The 22,233-nt window shown below is 56.5% G+C and overlaps 2 protein-coding genes across 2 annotated transcripts; both read right to left on the reverse strand.

The window, feature by feature from the left end:
- Positions 1-887: 887 nt before the first annotated feature.
- On the reverse strand, positions 888-7,049 carry AMBP (alpha-1-microglobulin/bikunin precursor). The gene is made up of 10 exons (XM_083875802.1): positions 6,855-7,049; positions 6,118-6,260; positions 5,754-5,830; positions 5,166-5,279; positions 4,178-4,279; positions 3,536-3,573; positions 2,642-2,720; positions 2,390-2,557; positions 2,061-2,237; positions 888-1,029 (listed from the first exon to the last, which is right to left on the reverse strand). Exons 1-10 carry the CDS (start codon positions 6,963-6,965, stop codon positions 998-1,000), a joined length of 1,041 nt encoding a protein of 346 aa, XP_083731928.1. The 5' UTR covers positions 6,966-7,049; the 3' UTR covers positions 888-997.
- Positions 7,050-17,682: 10,633 nt separating this feature from the next.
- NRARP (NOTCH regulated ankyrin repeat protein) lies at positions 17,683-19,951 on the reverse strand (the record flags this gene model as incomplete). Its single annotated transcript, XM_083875989.1, has 1 exon — positions 17,683-19,951. The coding sequence occupies one exon, from the start codon at positions 19,949-19,951 to the stop codon at positions 19,598-19,600; it is 354 nt and encodes a 117-aa protein (XP_083732115.1). The 3' UTR covers positions 17,683-19,597.
- Positions 19,952-22,233: the final 2,282 nt, after the last annotated feature.

Genomic DNA, 22,233 nt, shown 5'->3' on the forward strand with positions numbered 1-22,233 from the left:
GGGCCGGGCGCGGGGAGCGGGGGCGGTGCGCGGTTCCCGCCGCCGCCATCTTGGCTCTTCCGCCTCACCGCGGGGGGCCGGGGCGCGCGCCGCGCGGGTACGGGGGCCGGCGGGGGACAGAAGGGCGCCGAGCGCGGTTGCCGCGGGGACCCCCCCTCGTGGCCCCCTCAAAGGCCGAGTGTAGCCCGAGACCCCGCAGAGCGACCCCCAAAACCCCATAACCTCACGGCACCGCCGCGGCCCCCAGGACTCTCGCTTAATCTCCACCTGGCAGCTTCACAGCCCCCCACCCAGGACCCCCGTAACCCCTCAGGAGCCCATCGTGAGGTGCCATCCCGGCACCACCCTCAGAGCACCCCTGATCCCCTCCTGGGACCCCTGACCCTGGCACTGCCGTGACCCGTGCCAGTCCTGTGCCAGTCCCGTTTTCCCGTACCCTCATAGCCCTGTAACTCTCCTGTGACCCCCTCAGGGCCCTTTCTGACACCCCGTAATCTCACCATATAACTCCCCGTGATTGTCCCCCGGCCCGTGGCCCCATCTCGGCCACAGGCGGGTCTCACCGTCCCACCGTGACCCCGAGCCAAACGGGATGGTTCACCTTTAGGGAGCAGCAGGCACGACCCTCCCCTGCTGTCCCCTTCCCACACCCCAGGAAATGGGGCTGGACCCATCCCGGGGGTCCCCCGAGCCCCTCGGTGCCCCCCGGCCATCCCGGCCCCGTGTGGGAGAGCACAGCGGCCTCAGGAAGGGTGGGAGGCTCAGTCAGGATGACACAATGACCCCACAGAGATGGGGACACCCACCAGGGAGGCCCCCACAGCATCCCCTGCCCCTCTCACTCCACTCCCCAGCAGCCCGAGGATTGACACTGAGCTCTTTGGTCACACGTTTACAGAGACATTTACTGCTGGAGGAATCTCCTGTGCTGCCACAGCTGCCAGCACCGTCCCGCAGGGCCCTGGTGCTGCCGGGCCGCTCCTCATCTCTGCCTGTGTCAGTTTGAGAGGCGCAGGAACTCCTCGTCCTCTGCAAGTGAAGAGACACAGCGGGTGATGGACAGACCCCAGACCCCTCAGCACCTGCAGCCACAGAGGATGGATGCTGCTCCCCACGTTGTCCCCACCAGCAGTGATGGATGAGGGCAGCAGCCTCAGCTGTGCATATCCGTGTTGTCCTGCACTTTGTATCCCACCACGTGCCATAGTGGGGTTAATGTGCTTTATATTGCTGGCAGGGGTTATAAAAGATGGGTTCTGCCCTAAGACAGGCTCCATCTCCCATCTGTGGGGTCAGGCCAAATCCTCAGCTCCTGCTCTCCTGGGAGCAGGCGAGCCCAGGGCTGGATGTGGGAGAAGACACCTCAGCCACTCCTCTCTGCAGGAGGGTTTTCTTTGCCACACTCCTGACAACCTGGTCACCACTTCCCCTGAGGGCTGAGCGGTGCCTGTTGTGCAGTATGAAAACCCCTGCACTGGCTGGAACTGGCAGGCCTGGCAGGTGTCACACCCCAACAGGGGCCTTGGGTTGGTCTTTAGTTGGTGTCAGGGTTCCCACACCCCCAAATCTTTCAGCCCAGGGGCTCCACTGCTCCCCACTGCACCCTAACGTGCCTGGGGACATTCCCTCTCTCAAGACCACACTGAAGTTCAGTCATGGTCTCAGCACGTCTGCAGCCTGCCCAGCCCTGCTGTGCCATACTGTCTGTGGGGTAATGGCTGTATTCCCTACGCAGGACAGATCCCTCCTAGACACAGCACAAAACCATCCCACACCCATCATGGACCCACGACAAACCCACCCAGCCCAAGGACACATCCATCTGGGTCCATCCTGACCCAGAATGACCCATCCCAGGCATGGCACAAAATCAGTCCAGAGCCAGACTGATCCTGAACCCACGACAAACCCATCCCAGGCAGACGATGGACCCATCCTGGACCCCTCCAGAGTCAGGACAAACCCCTCCAGAACCAGGACAGCCCCAGCTCAGGCAGACCCAGTGCAGGACAGGAGGTGGTGCAGGCGGCTGCCCTGGGGTGGGGGGCCAGGGGGAATACCTGCCAGCTGAGAAGCCCCACAGTACTCCTTGCACTCCTTCTCCGAGTAGAACTGGTTCCCGTTGCCCTTGCAGCCCCCATAGCTGAAGGTGATGCACTTGCCCTGGGCTGCATCGAAGGCCCAGCGTGTCACCGGTGCCTGGCAGGGACCCGGGACAATGGGCAGTCTGCAGGCAGCTGCAGGGACAGGAGCTGTGTGAGCTGGGGGTCCAGGGACCCCCACACCTCCCACATGGATGCAGACACGTGGCATTTAAGGCAACGCTCAGATCCTTTGTGATGCCTCAGCAAAGGCACCTGCAGTGCCCCAGCCCAGCCAGGATTCTCACCCTCGGTCCGGCACGCCTGCAGACACTCCTTTTCTGAGTAGAAGTTGTTGCCGTTGCCCAGACAGCCCCCGTAGAGGAAAGTTTCACAGGCCATGGAGGAGGAGTTGTAGAAGAAGCGGGAGAGCATCCCACTGCAGGGCCCGGGATCCCGGCTCAGCCGGCACGAGTCTGTGGACCAGCACACCACGGGTCACGGGCAAATGGGAGTGCAGGCCAGGGGGATCCCCACGCAGAGGGTCCCTTGGGACCTACCTTCCTTATTGCCAATGTAAGTGGGCAGGGGTCCTGCAGCTGAGCCCTCCTCCAGGGGCAGGACTGCTCTCCGTGCCCTCTGCACCAGTAAGGAAACACAGAGCTGCCATCAGTCCCTGCCTGTGGGACCTGCTGCCCACCCCATCGTCCTCAGGGTGGGCTGTGTCAGAGGCACCTCAGGCTCCAGCCCTCCTCTGTGCTCCCAGCATGTCTCCAGTCCCTGATCTTGGGGCTGCAGGCTGTGATCCCTCCACACCTCATCATCTTCCCAGCCCTGTGCTCTTTGGGGGGGGGGTCCACAATCCCAGCTTGTGGATGAAGACACTCAAAGTGCTGAAGTCATGCCCCGTGCTGGGGATGTGCCTCAATAGTGTGTTACCTGCTCTTGAGTCAACTGGGTTGTTTCTCCTATGAAAGTTCCATTCCCCCTGGAAAATCTTTCAACACTCAGCCCTGAGAGGCTGGGAGGTGCTGAGTGATGGAAGCTGAAGGACCAGTGGGTGCTAAGCTTCCCCATACCTGGAGAAGGGGGCTACACCCTGGCTGGGGCACACACAAACAGGCAAGGAGCAAGGAAACACCAGCAACCTTCACACAGTTAAAAAATCAGAGTAGGAATAGGCTTCCACTTGGAAATAAAGTTCTTCTGCCCAACTGGCCACCAGGACCTGACCCCCCCTTCAGCCTGCACCTGCCTTGCCCCCATCCTTGCAGACAAAGCCCATCAGCAGAGGTAGAAGAGCAACTCCCAGGATGGTCAGTGGAGCCACTGCCCAAACAACATGTCCTGCCCATGGAGCCTTCTCCCTAGACACCTGATCTCCAGTGAGTTTGGCTTGGAAGGGATGTCTCTGGCCTTGATCCACTTCAGAAGGTCCCAGCTGGCCCACTCACCTGGGGAGCATTTTCTGTCTCCTGAGGAACACATTCACCTGGCCCAGGAGCAGGAGAGAGGATGAGCAGTGTGAGAGAAGTGTCCTGGTAAACTCACCTCAGTGAGTCCAGCTCTGTGCACACTCAGGACCCTGGGCAAGGGGACACCCTCCCAGTTCCACCCAGTTCTTCCCCTCTTTCTGCTTTCCACCTCCCACTCACAGAAGCACCATCCTAAAATATCCATTCCCCTCTCCATCTCCCTGAAATCCCCATGACCCCCTGGGTCCCCCCAAAATCCTACACACACACACACAAACCCCCACAGACATCCTCCATCCCAGTAGCCCCTTCTGAACTGCAGACTGAGCAAGAAGCCTCCCAGGTGCTGGGGACCAGACACAAGTGTCCCATGCCCTCATCCCAGCCCAGTGGTGTAGTTGAATTGACCTGACAGCCCAGCACGGACCTCTCTGACTGGAAGCTGATTTCTCTGGTGGAATCGTGACTGATACATGGCCTTATTTTTATCCCATGCTACAAAAGCATTTTTCTCTCCTCCCTCCCTCCTGACCATCCCTCATCTCCCCAGCCTGGCAGACCCAGAAGGAGCAGCTAGAGTGCTCTGGCAGCACGAGAGGCACATGCCCCATGGGAGGTCACCTCTGTTGGCCAGGATGAAGATGGAGTCTTCGGGGATGCCCATCTCCAGAGCAAGCTGCTGGAAAGACTCAATGAGGTCCTCCCGCAGCTCTGGACTCCTCCCTGGGAAAGGGAATGGGCTGTGAGCAGGGTTGGGGTGGGGGTGCAGCCCCCAAGTGCCCTCTGAGCTCAGGTGGCTGCAGGCAGGTTCAACACCAGCCTCCTGGTCCTTCCCGACACAGAATCAGCCATTGACCCAGCACTGCTATGTCCACCCTAAAATATGTCCCTAAGCCCAAATCTACATTTTTTTTTTAACCCTTCCAGGCACAGTGATGTCACCACTTCCCTGGGCAGCCTGTTGTTTCTGACCAGCCTTGACCAAGGGCTTGGACAAAGTGGGTTTAATGTTTCTTAATCATGGAAGACAGCATCTCTTGCCACTTCAGGGCTGGGTTTCCTCTAAGCAGATATCACCATCTTCATCCCAAACACCTCGCTGCTTTGGATGTTCAGTGCCTGATTTGGCTCTCATGGAGCTGTGAGATTCCACCTCTGCCATGCCAAAGACGAGCTGGTCTAAGCCACTGTTTCCAAAGCCCATGGTCAGGTCCCTTAAGGCCAAGAAAGCTGAGAGATCCTTTTGTGAACCTCATATTTTCTGAGCCTGAACTCTTCCCAAGGGAAACTTTTCAACAGTTTTCTTTTTCCCAAAACAACCTTGTGTAAACAATATTCCTTTCCCATAACAGCAGGTGTTGTTTCCTGTTTGTTACTGAGCCAAAGGGAGAGGTCTCAGTCCTGTGGACCAATAACGTGTCTTCTTAGCACAGAGTGTTATAAAAGGGCTAAATGAATTGTAAATAAAACCTTTTGGTTCCTACTGCCTTCTGACTGGAGTCAAGCATCTTTATTTTGTATCCTATTGTGACACCCTTGGGTGGTGTTTTTGAGCTGTGCTGGTCCACCCTAGAGCCTGCTTGCCCCCAGGTGCCATGGCCAGACATACCGTACAGCTTCAGGCTGGTGCTTGGGCCAAAACTGCTTTTCTTCTCCATCAGGATGACAGCGTATTCTTCATAGTTGGTACGGAGCACATAGGACTGGATAGACACATCCCATTCTGGGTGAGACAGACACACAGGGATGTCATTCCTGGCTCTCACAGTGAGATGGAGCAGTGTAGGACAGCCCCAAACCTGGGGACTGAAATCAGGCATCCAATTAAAACCCCATGATTTTTGGGAAGCAGACTCAGATACAACCATGACTCGGTTTAGGCTCACAGTCTCTTAGCTGAGGGGATTGGAAACCAAGAGCTGTGAACACTGAGATACCACTAATGCTCCTGAAGTGTGGCTGGCTCCTGCCCCAGCCTGGGGCCCTGTGGACAGGAGTGACCTACTGCACCATTTTCTCATGGTGTGGCTGTGCAGGGACAGTGCTCAAACAGCCCTTTCCCTGCAGCTTTACTCTATACTTTGGCTGGAAATGAGACAAACTGTGGAGTGGCCTCTGAGCCCGGCTTTTCTGAACCCCTTCCACCTCTGCCAGCTGTCCCCAGAGCTGGCCCCAGCCATGCCTCAGCCCAACTCACTGGGGTTGTAGTAGGTGTATTTGCCAGGGGTGCTGGTCTTCTGGTACTCCCCTGAAACTTGTGTGCAGTCACCTTGCCTGGAAAGAGGAGAAAACCATCAGCTACTTGGAGGAATTGTTTTCCCTGGTTATGGCACAAAAATCATGTCTGGGGCACCAAGGGCATGGTGCAGGATCCCTGAAATTGTGCTGCCCAAGGCATTGGGTATTTGAGCCCAGCCCAACCCCTCCTCAGGGCTCGGAGGGCAGACAGAGCAGGTAACCCCTGTGTCTGTCCCAGCCCCTGAGAGAGGGAGCACCCCTGCATGGGGTGGCTTTGCAGGAGGCTCAGGCCCCTCCAGCAGTGCTCCCAGCAGTGTCCATACCTCAGCCTGGTGCTGGTAGTGCTGATCTGGTCAGCACTGGGGCCAGGGCCCAGCACCAGGGTGCCCATGCTGAACTTCTCCTTGTAGTTCTTCATCCATTTGCAGGTCGTGCCGATGGCGATGTCAAACCACTTCCCAAACATCTGCAGGGAGGAGAGAGAGGTGTCTGCACCATGAGCCCTCCTCACCAAGGTGAGACATCACCTGGCTTTTTGCAGAGTTGAAATACTCCTGACCCAGGGAGAAACTGGGAGGTGATGATGCAGGGTGCAGAGGTGCTGCAGGGTTTGGGAAGTGTATCAGCACAGCAGAATTTTCCTTGGTTCCCTGACTGTGAGGCAGGGCTGGAGGCATCAGGCTGGCATCCCCCATGTGCACCAGTGAGACCCCGACCTGGGCACACCTGCAGGGCTCTGTGGAGCCTGGCAGGGGACAGGGTGTGTGCTATGGGACATCTCCCAGGCAGCCTGCATCCCACAGGAATCCTGCATGCTGAACGACAGACATTGCACAGGACCCAGCTGCCCTGGTGCTCAGACTGCAGCTGCCCCGCCTGGGGTTTGCCGGGATGAGGCCACCCAGAGGGAGGCACCTCCTCAGTGGCCCCCAGAGAGTGCCCCACTGCCAGTGCTTGTCCTGCCCAGCCTGGCATGGGCATTATTGCCCTTTTCTCCTGGAGGAAAACTGAAGAAATCTTAGCCCCTCCCTTTTGCCCCCCACAAGCTGCCATTCATTACCCGTTCAGCCTCAAAATTCTCTTGCACTTGGATATCTTCATGCTGATCTCCGACAGGGGTTCCACAGGCCGCAGTGAAGAGGAGAAGGGAAAGGAGACCCCAAACAATCATGGCTGGTGGCTTCGGAGTGCTGCTGAGCCCCGGCACTGCAGTGGGATCCTGGACTCTGCGCCGCCCCCGCTGAGCAGCGCTGTGACCTTCAGACCCAGCGGGGCCAGCCAGCTGCGGGGAGGTGGGGTCTGCTGCCCGGAGAGCACACGGACTGCCCTTGGCGGTGTGGGGATCTGCAGGGAGCTCTGTGGAGTGCAGGAGTGCAGCCCCTTCCCAGCCGCACCAGGCTGAGCCCCTCACCCTTGCCTGTCCCTACACCATGGGGCCAGGAGCTGTCTTTCTCCTTTATTCTATGTTGGGGTTCATATTCCTGCCCTGCCATCCCACAAAGAGCCTGCTGGAGCAGCCTGGCCCTGCGGTGAGGAGAGCACCGAGGGATGCCCAGTGTGCCATCTAATCGGGCTATCTAATCAGTGGGATAGGGAACAGAGCCCGAGTTTCCTGCAGCCCTTTCCGGGCGGTCCCGAGCTGATGGCCAACATCCCGGACCCGGCTGGGTGTGTCCCGTCCACAGCGGAGGGTCCCGGGCCGGGGGAGCGGGAAATGCCGGGCCATCCTCAGCCCTTCCCAGCAGTGTTTGCCTTCGCGGGATCATTAACAGAAACCAAACAGCCCGGGAGAAACTGCAAACAGAGCAAAGGGCAGGAGCCCCTCTGGCCGTGGCCGCGGCCCGGATTTGTGGAGAAGGGGCAGAGCTGGTGCGCACCGACAGAAATCAGCCCAGGGACTTTCACCCTCCATTCCCCGCGCCCGCTGACCGACCCTGGGAAAGGAGCAGCAGGTGCTGCTGCCCGGGCACGGGGCTGGGACAGCGGGGGACTGGCGGGGACAGCGGGACAGCTCCACTGACAGATCTCCACTAACTGATCTCCACTAACTGATCTCCACTAACTGATCTCCACTGACAGATCTCCACTAACTGATCTCCACAAACACATCCCGGGGTGTCGGGAGCTCGGGGCAGACGCGGAGCTGCAGCACAGAGATCTTGGGGAGCCCCCCTCCTCCTCGCCCTGCCCACTCTCTCTGAGGAGCATCCCTAAGCCATCCCTAACCAGCCCCAGGCCAGGAGTCCCCCCGCAGGGTCCCCAGGCTGTTCCCGCTGCCCCGGCCCCTCCATCACTAGGTGGCAGCCGGCGGTAAGGAATGACAGCCCCGCAGCCAGGGGAGGATGGAGGGGCTCCTCTGAACCCCCTCCCTGCAGCCCGGGCACCGGGGAAACCTCTCCTTACAGGAGCCTTGTAAAAGACAGCGAGGGAGACTTTTTGCACGGGCAGATCGTGATAGGACAAGGGGCAACTATTCTAAACCAAAAGAGGGGATATTTATGTTAGATATTAGGAAGAAATGGTTCCCTGTGAGGGTGGGGAGGCTGTGGCACAGGTTGCCCAGAGAAGCTGTGGATGCTCCATCCCTGGAGGTGCCCAAGGCCAGGCTGGACAGGGCTGGGGAAGATGGATGGGAAGATTGGACTGGGATAGTGGAGGATTGGACTGGGATAGTGGAGGATGTCCCTGCCTGTGTCAGGGGTGTGGAACTGAATGAGCTTAATGTCCCTTCCAACCCAAACCAGTCTGGAATTCTGTGACTTGCAAGAGGACGTGGTTAGCAAGGAAACCTCCGAAGACACTGCCTTGTGTCCCGTGGGTCACAGCAGGCTTGGGAGATCTCTGATGCTCCTCACACAGCAAAGTTGAGTGTTCAGCAAACGGCAGAGCAAAGGAAGACACAGCTGGGCAAGGGGAGGGCACAGGGATGTCCCTGATGGAGGCAGGAGGGACTGGCTCCATCTTTGGCCCAGGGACCCTCGTTCCTCTCCCAGTGTGTGCCTTGGCACTCCCCACACATCAGGCCTAGAGAGCAGCTGCCAGTGTGGCACTGCTGGGCTGCTGGTGGGTGCCAACAGCCTGTTGTGTGCCAAGGCTGGTGCTCAGCCACATCTGGGCACATGGGACAGCAGGAGGGGTGGATGGCAGAGTGAGAAAACACCTGGTTCCCCACAGCTGTTCCCTGGACATCCCCTGGGTCTGGCTTTGCAGGTGCAGAGGTGGAACCTCCACCTGGCTGGGGGTGGCACTTGGAGAAGCATCTCAAAGTGGGGATGGCACAGCCCTGTGTCCATCCGGGAGCCGTGTCAGCACCTCGGGCTGGGTGCTGGAGGGACACGGGGAGTCTCCTGTGTGCTCTGAGCCGTGTCAGCACCTCGGGCTGGGTGCTGGAGGGACACGGGGAGTCTCCTGTGTGCTCTGAGCTGCCTGAAGCATCACCCAGGCCTCTCTGTGCCCGGAGATGTGGGGACACATCTGCACAGCTCTTCCCTGCCTGGCCCTAATACCCCCAAACCCCAGGAACCTTCCCATGGATGCCCGGGGGGCGATGCTGCCCTGTCCCTGCCCTGTCCCTGCCCTGTCCCTGTCCTGTCCCCGTCCTATCCCGGTCCTGTCCCTGTCCTGTCCCGGTCCTGTCCCCGTCCTATCCCGGTCCTGTCCCTGTCCTGTCCCGGTCCTGGCGCCCTGCCCGAGCCCGAGCCCGGCCGTGCAGATGCTTCTCCGCCGCGCCCTCCAGCCTCACCCGGCTCTGCTTTTTGTGTCCCCGCTGCGGGTCGGGCTCTGTCCCGTCCCTCCCGCCCCCCGGCGCAGCCCCCACCGGAGCCAGCCACACACACAAGTGAACTTTTCTGCGTTTTCCAGCAATTAAAAAGAATAAAGCAACAGTTGTCTCCAGGCAGGGCATGGATCCTGGTGACCCTGATTTTCTGTGTGGCTGGGCAGGGTGAATGGGGCTATTGAGACCCCGATGACTGGCATCTCCACTCCAGGATTGTCTCCCCTTCCAAGTCCCCCTCCCCGCGCTCTCCTCCTCCCTACCCTCCTCCTCGCTTTTAATTTCCTTCCTGCAGAGAGCTGCTCATCCCCTTCCCATTGGCCCAAGGCCTGAAAGGGAGCGGAGGAGACAAGGGAAGGATTAAAGACGCTCTGCTTAGGAGCAGGCAGCCTGAATACAAGATGCACCGGCTGGGAAAGAATGGAGGCTTAGTGGGGCACCAGATCAGACCCGCCCCCGCCGCATTCAGCCCGGCCTGCATTCCTGCATCGCTAAGCAGGGACCCTTCTCGTGGCCGAGCCCTCGGAGGGACGGCCCGGACCCCCGGCTCACCTGGTGCCGCAGGTAGACCCGCCCGGGATGGTCCCGGCACAGCCTGCAGGTGCGGCCACCACGGGAGACAGCGGCGCTTGCAGGGCCCCTGGGCCAGCCCGTCCTGCTCAGGACACAATGTCCCCACAGCCCCACAAGGACGAGGAGGCAGCTGGGGCAGCCCTTGGAGCAGTGTGGGAGCAAAGTGGGGCAGTTTGTGCCTCTGGGATGTTCCCAGCCCTCGTCCCAGCACAGCTGTGGCCTCGCCCTGCAGGGCTGGAGGCTTTGGAGCTCAGAGCAAGGCTGGAGCCTGCACAGGTCTGCTGGACCTGGAGAAGGACACCTGGGATGGCTCCAGAGCAGGTCAGGAAGGACATGCCAGGACATCGCAAAGCAGTAAAACAAGCTGAGGGAAGCTCTTTGTGCTGCCATCCTTCCCCTCCTTCCACAGGTGCCACCTCAGGTGTGCCTCTGTGGTCAGAGCTGAATCCCACCCCACTGGTCAAACTGTGCAGGAGGGCCCCAGGTATTGCTGCCTCCTGAGCACCACAGGTGACCATCATGGTCCAGCTGGCATCGTTCATTCCTAACACATTAAATCCATGAATTCAAAAGATTTTTCAGTATTTGGTACTAAAAGCTACATCTCCTGGAGTTCTGTGATTCCAGCAGAAACTTAGTCCCTGAGAAGAGCATGGAATCCTTCCTGGAGGTGAGGATCCCTTTCCATCCCAGAGGGCAGAAGAAGAAAATACCCACCTATTTTTCCTCCAGAGAAGAGTCCCTTCCTTTCAGGCATCCCACCAGCAGCCTGATTGATAGGGAACCTACTGCACATCCACCTCTGTCCCTGCCTCCTCCTGCTCAGGGAGTGAGATCTGTGGTCTGCACCAGAAAGCTGCTCTGACTTTAGGGCAGAATGGGCACAGTGGGTATGAAATCATCAGTTTTGATACAAGGGATCTCTGTCACCAGCCCAGGGCACCTGCTGTGCTGGGGGGGCCATGGTGGGCCAGTGGTGCTGGTCACTGCCCAGGGGCTGCTGGGCACCATCCCAGAGCCCTTGGCCTTGCCTGGCCTGGCAGGAGCACCCCCCTCCTCACCCATCACTGGGATCAAGAGAGCTGCCCTTGCCTGGGGTTATTGTCACCACCCTCCAGTCTGGCTGTCCCCATGGCCCTGCCATGGCTGTGGCACCCCCAGCACTGTCAGTGGGCAGGGGACAGGAGGGTCCCATCCTGCTGCCCCCCAGGCTCCAGTGCAGCTCCCCTGAGCTGCCTGCAGGAACCAGGGGCTCCATCCCACCCGAGAAACCCCAAGAGTCCCATGTGGGGAAGAGCCCTGGGTGTCAGGGCTGCTCTCCCCGTGCGGTGCCAGAGGCTTTTGTCCTCCCTCTGCAGCCCAGGGGCCGGAACCGGGTGATTCCCAGCCCGGAGGGGATGGGGAGCCCTTCCCTCCGCCCGGCCCGAGCGAGAGGGACCACGGGGCTTTCTCTTTAATGCAATGCTATGAATACTCGGGGTCTTTCTGCTCGCTGTTTAATGGATTTGAATGTGAAAAGGTCCTGGAATTGGGAAGAGGGGATGGGGAGGCGGGGGAGGCCAGGCCTCTTTGTTCAGGGATGCTGCTCCAGCCTTGGATTTATTTAGCATTTGGAGGGCTCTGGGGTCTTTCTCTCCTCCCCAGCCCTGCAAAGGCTCGCTCCCTTTTCTGCCTCATGCTTATTAGCATAGCAGCTGCTCAGGAGAAGGGCTAGGCAGGAGAAAAGGATTGAGGCGTCCGGGAAATGAATAGGAGGGAAAAAAAAATAGCTTAAAAGAACAGGGGCTTTGAATAAGGGGGAGCAGTGAGTGGAAAATGGGATGGGGGCAGCTCAGAGTTGTCACCGTAGCTGTGAATGTGAGCAAGGAGAAACGTGGGGACCCGCTGGGGAGAGGCTGAGTCTGGGCACTGTGCTGGGGGCCGAGGCTGGTCCTGGCACTGTGGCCTGAGGCAGGGGCTGCCCTGTGCCCCCCCAGCTCCTCCTGGGCACAGGCAGGGGGTGGGTGCTGAGCCAGCACCTTCCTGCACCCCCAGCCCAGTTCCCTTGGGCCACCCAGTGCCCCAGGCCTCGAGGCTGGATTGGGGTCCCCCATCTGTGCCCCTCAAACCAAAACCTCCAGCAGGACACCAGTAAGTGTCACAGCAGCTGCCAGTTCCCCAAGGGTGGTGCCCTTCTGGAAATCCAGTAATCCTCTCCAGGGGCAGGCTGGGCATGGGATGGGGCACTCAGGAAAACCTGCAGGGCACACCAAAATTGGTGCCTCCAATCCTCCAATCCTCCACTCCCTCCAGGGAAAACCCTCCTGCCACTGGGTGACCGAGTGGTTTAGGCATAACCAAAGAAATCAGGAGTCCAGGGAGCTGCCACCAGCTCCTGCCCCAGCTGGAGGGGTGACAACGCTGAGGCATCAGAGTCTAGTCCAGGACAGGAAACCTTGAGGGCTGCACACATTCAGAGCCTGTTTGTGCAACTGCATTTGTGTGTGAGAACATTGCTGGGGACTGTACATGGGTGAAGAGGGACTTTTCACCTGGAGAAAACAAGAACAGACATGGCAGCCTTGGGGTGAGAGGAGGCTGCAGAGTCACTGCCTCTAAGCAGAGGCTCTCCTTGCTTGCAGGATTCATTTGAAGCCAGGATTTTGCTGTCATGGTTCAGAGCACAAACCATCAGTCCCAGGTGCTGCTCAGGCTCCCTGTGAAGACTCAGCCTCAGCTGCCCCCCAGATGCATCACAGCAGAGGTCTCCTCTCCCTGGGCACCCTGAGATGGGTGCTCATGGGTGCAGAGGAACACGGCAGCTGCAGGGGTTTTGGGAAGAGGTTTCTCCTTCCTGCACAATGGGGCAGTGTCCATTCCTAGGGGCACGTGCTGCACCAAGGAGAGATTGGAGCTGCCTGCACTGTGCTGGGAGCATCCTGGAGAGGACACAGTCCTCCAAGCATGAGGGTCTGTAAGAGTGACAGTGATTTCAGGGCACAGGGGATGGCACTGAAAATCCCATGCTCCTCTCATGGCAGAGTGTGAAGCTTGTGTGCAGCCCAAGAAGAGCAGGAAATGACTCATTGCTGTGGGAATGTGGTGACCTGGGGCATGGGGGCAGGACCTCTGCAGCCAGTCCCAGCACCAAATACTGCCCCAGCTTTGGGTCAGCAGCAAAACCAGGCTGAAACCATGAGCTGTCCTGTCCTGCAGGATGTGCTGAAGACCCTGGTGCTGCTGACCATCCATCCATCATGGATGCATCCATCCCTCCATCCCTCCATCCATCCCTCCCTCCATCCCTCCATCCCTCCATCATCCATCCATCCATCCATCCCTCCATCATCCATCCATCCATCCATCCATCCATCCATCCATCCATCCATCCATCCATCCCTCCATCATCCATCCATCCATCCATCCATCCATCCATCCATCCATCCATCCCTCCATCCCTGCATCCATCCCTCCATCATCCATCCATCCCTCCATCCATCATCCATCCATCCATCCATCCATCCATCCCTCCATCATCCATCCATCCATCCATCCATCCATCCATCCATCCATCCATCCATCCATCCATCCCTCCATCCACAGGGATGGATCCCAGAATACCTTGAGAAGGGGAAAAAAATTATGAAGTTTGGAAATGAGGCCAGCCTGGCTGGGCAGCCTGAGCCACCAGCTTCTCACTGGCGCTGAACAGAAGTTGATTGTGTTTTTTTGTTTTTTGTTAAAAAAGGTAACTCCTCTTTGGGCTGTCGGGCTGCAGCATTATCATAGTCATACAAACGCCCAACAAAGCATCTATTTAAAATGTCCTGAATTTTGATTGCAGCCTGTCCCCTCTTGCTCGCTGTCTTTCTTTCTCATTCATTACTTACTGTGTTAAGCTCCCTGAAATTCAAATAAAAATCCCACCTCCTCCCCCGCATCCATATGCGAGGGCAGATTCGGTGCCACGGCCGGGGCTTGACGGATGAAGGGCAGCAGGAGAGAAGACAAAGCTGTCAAACCTCACCGGGCTGTGTTGACTTCCCATCGCCCCCCAGCCGGAGGGGAACCCGATCCATCTGGTTTGAAGTCAGCAGCGCAAACAAAAGCAAAAGACAATGGCAGGAAGCACTTGAAAGTTCAAATTCTTGCTTTGGTTTTCTCTTGGAACAACAGCACCTACGTAATGTGGCTGACAGACAATAACACACAACCAGGGACAGGCAGAAATGCCAGAAGAATGTGCTTACACCACCAAACCATCCGTATTTTTGTGTTATTGGAACAAAAATAGAAAAGGGAAAGAAAAAAAAAGGGAAAAAAGAAAAAAAAAAAGTCTTTGAAGTTCCTAGATTTCTTGGACAGGATTTCTGTAGAGGAAAGCTGCAAAGTGGGGTGGCCCTGGGCCTTGGGAGGAGTTTGGCACCGGGGCAGCTGCTCCCCGGGGTGCTCAGCTCCGGGCTTGGGGCTCAGCTGCCTTTTTTCTCAGCACATTTCCACTGCCAGGGCCATCACACGTGGGGAACACAGAGAGGCTTTTCTGTGCCTGGCTCCAAATAAGGGGCTGCTGGAGACCCCAGCCCATCCCATCCACTGTGGGGAGAGGAGCCACGCACAGGAATGCTGCATCTTCCCAGAAAAACCCATCCTGGAGGTGGTGGCTGGCCCTGTCCAGCTCTCTGGGGCCCCAGGACAAGGTGATGGGTGGGAAGCTTCAGGGCTGAGCCCAGACAGGTGAGCCCAGCTCTGTGAAATACCAGTGCAGGCAGCAGGATGAGGTTTTGCAGCATTCCAAGCACAAAGGGATGAGGCTGGGAGTATTTCCAGCTGCAGGTGTAACTCCCTGCACCCTGGGGAGCACAGCCACTGTGAGATTTGGTGGCACAGGCTGGGGGTCAGTGTCACACAGTGCCAGGGCTGGAGAGGGAAGCAGGGATTGCTCCACATCCCCAACAGACTGGGAGTGAAGGACCCCCAGGACCACCAGTGGTTGTGACTGATGGTTTTGGCATCATCTTCTTCCTCCTGCTCAAATCCATCTGGGTCACTTTGTGCCTGTATTGTCCACCCTGGGCTGCTCCCTGGGTGGTTGTGTGTGCCCAGGGCACCTGGGGACACCAGCTGTGCTTGTGCCAGGCACTGGCCTGTGCTGGCAGCAGATGGCACAGGGCTTGGCACACTGGAGTGGAGTTTAGCCAGCCTGGAAAGGTCACACTGAGCCTTTTCTCCAGGTTTCCTCTCCACTGTGTTTGCAGGACACCACTCCTCACGTCCCTGGGAACCCGCACCCAGAGCCAAACCGAGCACAGCACACATTTCCCTGGGATTCAGGCACTTGCAGAGCTGGCAGAATTACTGATGGAGAAAAAGCCTCATCTGACCCCCCACTAGTGCCAGAAGGGAGGCCTGGCCGCACGGTGCAGGGCCCAGCAGGGCAGGAATGGGGCTGCCCCTGCCCTTCCCCTTCCTGGGGCAGCTGGATCCTGCCAGGAAACCCTCTGGGAAAGGGCTCAGCCCTGCCGGGCTCTGCTCCACTCTGACCCCACCTCTGCCCGGGGACAGAGAGGCCTTTGGGGACGGAGAGGCCACGCTGACCCTCCCCCTGTGGCCCCTCCTGGGGGCAGCTGCAGACACCACTGACCCCCTCCCCACAGCCTGGGAGCCCCAAACCCAGTTGAGTCCCAGGCTGGAATCAAAGAGCTGGGAATGTCCAAAGGGAGCTGCAGGGTGCTCCCTTTCCCTTTTGGGGCTGCAGCCCCAAAAATTCACCCCAAACCCCCCATCCCAGAGGGGCTGCTGAGCTCACCCCTCTCTCCCTGGGGACAAGCAGCTTCTTTAGAATGTCCCAAACAGCCCCTGCCCTTCCAGCACCAGGGTTTGTCTGAGTCATCACCATCCACCAGCCCCTGAGTGCGGGGATGGGGCAGAGCAGGACATCCCTGAGCCTGGGGAACTCCCTCCAGCCTGCGGGAAGGAGCCACATTTCCCCCAAATCCACCCCAGCCATTCCCCTCCAGGGCTGCAGCAAACCCAGAACAGCTCCAGGTCTGACACCAGAAGAGACACCAGCCACCCTCCACCACCCAGCATTGCCAATAACCACGTGGAAAAGAACAAACAAAACAGCCTTTTTTTTTTTTTTTTTTTTTTTATAAAAAGATCAATGAAAAATTTATTTATAAATTTCGCACTCTGGGGCTACACGTCTATATCATACACTCAGGAATATGCTGTACTGTACAGACTTTATCCAGTTAGAAATGATCATATAGTGACCCACATACAGCTTCAATATAAGCCTAAAAATTCTTAACATTAATTAACATAATTAAAAAAGGTATTCGCATCTAAAGAAAAATCTACAGAAAAACTCCTTTCTGGAGCAATCTGTGCATCAGCTTCAATGTCTGCTTATTTCACTGACATTATCAATATATTCTTCTTACAAAAATAATAATAATAATTAAAAAGATGACTGCTGGAAGGCAACCAGTCATGCATGAAAGAGCGTCCCCCACCTGTCTCTTATTTTTTTTTTTTTATTTTTTATTTTCTTGTACTCCCCGTTTTGGCATGAAGGGTCAGCAGCACGATGAGCCAACAAGGGGGGCGGGGGGACCCTCATTTCAATTTGAATCAATCTGCATCCCTTTTACTTCTCAGGATCAAGAGAGACGGGGGGTGTGGGGGTTGCATAGAAAATTGAAACTCTAGGGACTAGGAAGGGCAGCAGCTTTTCAGTAAAATACAAAGGGATGTAAAAATACATCAACTCACAATTTCAGAGCAAACCCCCTTCCCCGACGTACAGTTTCCCAAAAAAAAATCTCAGCGTGTCTAAAGCTCCAGGAGGCTGGAAAGGAACAATGCTTTTCTTAAACAACTCACCCAGCAATTCACACAGGAGATTCACAGTCTTAATAGGTATTTTATAAAAATATAAATATGGGTTACATCATGTTGTCTTTACAACACAGGACAGAGCTCCCTTTAGACTGGGTTTATAACCAAGACTTCTTTTTAAAAATCCATCTAGAACTTGGCTTTACAATACAACTTTTTTTTTTTTTTTTTTAATATCATGTCATAAATGTTATGACATTTCATTGTGGCAAATCCATTTACGTTAAAAAAAAAAAAATTAAAAAAAATAATAAAAAAAAAAAACAAATGTGCAACCATCTGGTCAGAAGGATAAATCCTCACTAGGGAAGGTGTTGTTCCCACCCCGTGTGTAACTATCGCACAGAAGCACCAGGGGAAGGGCTGGACACCCCAATCAACGCTCACAGAAAGACTTGGGCCAAGCAGTTCCTTTGCAAATTACAGCATTGACAGTAGACACTTTTGGACAGGGCTTTTTTTTTTTTCTCCTCTTTTTTTTTTTCTTCCTTAAATCTGGAGCTTTTGAAAATCATCTCAAATTGTTGAAGTGGACCAAGAACAAAAAAATAAACAAACAGAAAAAACACCCAACAAAACGCAAACAACTGCAGGTAAAACCATCAGAGAACAAAGCAGAATATTCAGTGCAACGGGAAATAATCAGGGCAGACTCTAGTTTTGTTTTTTTTTTTCTTTTAGTTTTAAGACTAGGAGAAAAAAAAAAAAAAAAAAAAAAGCATATATCCCAAACCATAATCTCTGAAACACTCACCACCAGCTTCAAACAAAACCAGGCTCACAATCTTCACCCACAAATATATACAGACATGATAAATAGGTAAGACACAACCCCAGTAAACCAGCAGGTAACTATTTTCTTTTCTCTTTTTTGTTTTTTTTTTTGTTTTAATCAGGATGGTTGGGATGCAGGAGCAGGAGAGGAAGGAGCAGGCAGTGACACGATGATGGCTTTAGTGCAGACCAGGAGAACAGGGCTGAGAAAAACCAGCAGGAGAAAAGAGACTTCTGAACTTTTTCTGCATTTTTTTCGTTTCCAAATCGATGTTCTTGTGCCATAGCAATAATAAAAAAAAAAATAAAATAAAAATTAAAAAAAAGCAGCATTTGAGATTATACGTGCAGTCACTTCAAAATGCGCCTTGGGGCTCTGCTTCCTCCCTTTCCTTTACAAAGATACATCCGGCAGGATATTTCTCTCCTGGAAAAGGCGGGTGAGTGTACGTACGTCAAGTGAGAATCGTCCTGCATTGAGAAGTGTTATCCAAGTTTCACCAAAAGGAAAAAAAAAAAATAATAAAAATAAAATAAAAGTTCCCAAACTTTTCTTTTTTTATTTTTTCAGTAGTTTTCCAGCATCTCTGTAGGCAGCAGAGAGCGCTCGCGCCCCTTTTCTGTGCAAAAGCAAATCCTCTGCCTCTCTAGAGTTTATTTCACTTTTCTTTAAAAAGAAAAAAAAAACCACAGTCCAGGATTTGCTAATCCCCCTTTACACACAAAACCACGAGGACTCAATGTCTTTTCCCGGGATCTCATGTGAGCTGAGCAGGTTTCTGTGAAGTGGGTGAGGACGCAGAGTTTCATTTCTTCGGACACCCAAGGGAAGGAGCAAAGCAAAAAAAAAACCCAACGCAAAAAAATAAAATAAAATAATAATAATAAAAAATCAAACCAAACACCCAGGAGCGATTGGGGTGAAATAAAATAAAATAAAATAAAATAAAAAAAACAACAAACACGTCTGTCATAATCCAACGGGAGTCGCCTCGACACAAAAAAAAAAAAAAAAAAAAAAAAAAAAAAAAAAAAAAAAAAAAAAAAAAAAGTAATAATAAAAAATCAGCGGTGGGAAAAAAACCACTGGGAGAACCTTGGAGAGGAAAAAGAGTTTCCCATCCCACTCTTCCCTTCCCGGCACCGGAGAGGGGACCCCGGCACCGGGGGGGTTTGGGGGGCGTTGAAATGAATTATTTTCTGAGCCAGAACACTTTAAACGGGAGGGGGGGGAGCCAGGAGGGGATTAAATATTAGCGGGGAGGGGACGGGGGGTGGGTAAAGCATCTGCCCAGATGTCAAACTGAAACCGTGAATACTGTGAGTGCAGCCGAGGTAGATGGAGGAAAAAAAAAAATTAAAAAAACAAACAAAAAAAATACATTACAGTAGGAAACAACCCTTGGAAGACTAAAAAAAAAAAAAAAAAAAAAAAAAAAAAAAAGAAAAATACGTTACAGTAGGAAACAACCCTTGGAAGATTTAAAAAAAAAATTAAAAATTTAAAAAAAAAAAAATTAAAAAAAATCGAAGCAGTGGCGTGTTCTGCGTGGGGCCCCAAATCTTCGCCAAATTCCCCCCTGGGGCGGGGGAAGGAGAAGGAGCAGCTCTGGCGGCCGGGGGAGCATCCCTGGGGGACACCGGGAGCATCCCCGGGAGCATCACCGGGGGAACACCCGGAGCATCCCCGGTTATCACCTGGAGCATCCCCGGTTATCACCCGGAGCATCCCCCCATCCCCGGGGCACACCGGGGCACACCGGGGGCACACCGGGGGCACACCGGGGGCACAGCGGGCATCACCGCGCCCCCGCCGAGTATTTGGCCTTGGTGATCAGGTAGAGCACGATGTCCTGGTGGCCCCCGAAGGCGGCGATGTGCAGCGCGCTCCAGCCGTCGCGGTTGGCCAGGCGGATGTCGGCGCCGAACTTGACCAGCAGCTTGACCAGCTCCAGGTTGCCGTCGATGACGGACTGGTGCAGCGCGGTCTGGCCCTCGGGCCCGAAGGAGTTGACGTTGAACTCGCAGTTGGTCATGTTCTGCAGCAGCGACTGCAGCTCCTTGGTGTTGCCGCGCCGCACCGCCTCCTGGAACACGCGCTGGCTGGGCGGCGGCGGCGGGGCCGCGCACGGCGACACCTCGCTCTGGCTCATGGCGACACCGCGCTCCGGTTCATGGCGACACCTCGGTCCGGTTCATGGCGACACCGCGCTCCGGTTCATGGAGACACCTCCGCGCTCCGGCTCATGCCGCCGCCCCGGCCCCGCCGCCCCGCATGGACGGCGACGGCGGCGGCGCCCGCCCGGGCATGCGGCGGGCAGGCTGTGCTGCGCTGTGCTGATGCCGATGTCGGTGCCGGTACCGCTCCCGGGGCCCGGCTCTCGGTGCTCTTGCTATTCCCGGTGCTGTGGCCGCTCCCGGTGTCCTCTCCCCGCGCCTCTGCAGCGCCCCGGCCCGCGCGCGCCTTTTACCCGCCCTTTTATTTGCATAACAATGGCACGGCCCTGACGCGCCTCGGGGGCGGGGCCGCCCTCCCGCGCGCCCATTGGTCAGAAGGCCAAAAGGGAGGCGTGGCGGAGCGCAGAGGACACGCCCCCTTCCCGCCGGACCTGAGCGGGACGTGCGGAGCGCGCTGCCAGGGCGGGAGCGGCCGATGGGGGGCGCTGCCGCCTCGGCTTCGCTTGGCTCCGTTCGGCTTCACTCGGGGCTGCGCTCGGCTCCGCTCGGTTCTGTTCGGTTCCGCTCGGCTCCTCTCGGCTCCGTTCGGTTCCGCTCGGCTCCGCTCGGCTCGGCCCCTCAGCCGGGACCCCCAAGAATGACGGACACCAAATGACTTGCGGTCCCCCTCGATTTCGGGGTGTTGCTCCGGGTTTGTGTCCCCACGAGCCACCAGCACAGGTCACGGAGCAGAACGGGCCGTTCGGCCCCTCTGCGGGCTCCCAAGGGGGGCTGCACAGGGTTTCAGGAACACACGGGTAGGGATGATTGAAGGGGGAAAAGGTGCAGGCCCCACCGCGTCCTGCCAGCCGTGGAGGGGCTCAGTTCGGCTGCCTGGGGCTTTGTGCGGGTCGCACCCAGGCGATAACCACGTTCCTGGAGCGCTGGGAGCGCTGGACACCGCAGGGAGGAGGAAAATTGGGGGAAAAAAAATCCCTAAAACAGTGAATCAACCAGAAACGGCGCTGGGGGGACCCTGGTGCCCCCGGCCCCCTCCTGTCCCCGTTTGGTGCCGGTTTGGGGAGCAAACGGCGGGTCCGGGGAGGAAGGGGCTGATCCCACCGCCCCCCGCCCGTTTGGCCGCAGGAGGGGCGGGGGGAGAGGAAGGGGCCTGCCATAAACCGAGGTGACAGCGGCAGGGCCGGGGCAGATGGGGACAGGCTGCTGTCACCCGGCACTGCCGGCGGGTTCTTTTGGGGAGGGAAAGAGAGAAATCGGCCAGCTGCTGAACCCAGCCCCCCGGGCCGATGGGATGTGCCATCCCCGAGTGTCCCCCACGGCTGGAGGGCGGTGGCCTTGAGCTCCCGGTGGGACTTGCCCCATGCCCTGGTTCTGTGGCTGTTCCCAGCGACTGGAGTAGGCTGGGGACACTCCTGGGTCCTTCTAATCCCACCTGGATTTAGGCTGTAAGGGTTTGTTGAAGCAGGTCCTCATTCTCCTCCCATAAAGGGTCTGCTTTTCTGCAGCTGGTTGTTCTCATCCCTATCCCCATTCCTATCCCATTCCCATCTTTAAATCCATCTTCATCTCCCTGCCCATCTCCCCATCTCCTTTCTGCCCTTGTCTCCACTGTCATCCTGTGTCCATGCACACCCTCATCCCCATCCCATCCCATCCCCATCCCATCCCATCCATCCCATCCCATCCCATCCCATCCCCATCCCATCCCATCCCATCCCATCCCATCCCATCCCATCCCATCCCATCCCATCCCATCCCATCCCATCCCATTTCCATCCCATCCCATCCCATCCCATCCCCATCCCATCCCATCCCATCCCATCCCCATCCCATCCCCATCCCATCCCATCCCATCCCATCCCCATCCCATCCCATCCCATCCCATCCCATCCCATCCCATCCCATCCCATCCCCATCCCCATCCCAATCCCCATTCCCCTCTCCTCACCCATGCCCATCCAATACCCATCTCTTCCCAGTCTCTATCCCAATTCCCTCTGTCTGCTCTGTGTCTGTTTGGCTCCCCCAGGGCAGAGCTCTGTTCCCCAGGTCCCCCCTCTCTAACGGGAGTGTGCTGGAGTCCATCCTTCTCATGGGATGGGAGGGATGTTCCTGCTGCAGGGGCTGCAGACACCCCTTTGCTCCCCTGTGCCTGTGCCTGTTCTCCCAGGGTGTCCCTGTGCCATGGGGCCCCTGCAGGGCTGGTACAGGGCCCTGGGGTGGGCTCAGGGCACTGGGGTGGGCTCAGGGCTCTGGG

Source organism: Zosterops lateralis (assembly GCF_965231275.1).
Source record: "Zosterops lateralis genome assembly, chromosome: 20".
Classification (NCBI taxonomy): Eukaryota; Metazoa; Chordata; class Aves; order Passeriformes; family Zosteropidae; genus Zosterops; species Zosterops lateralis.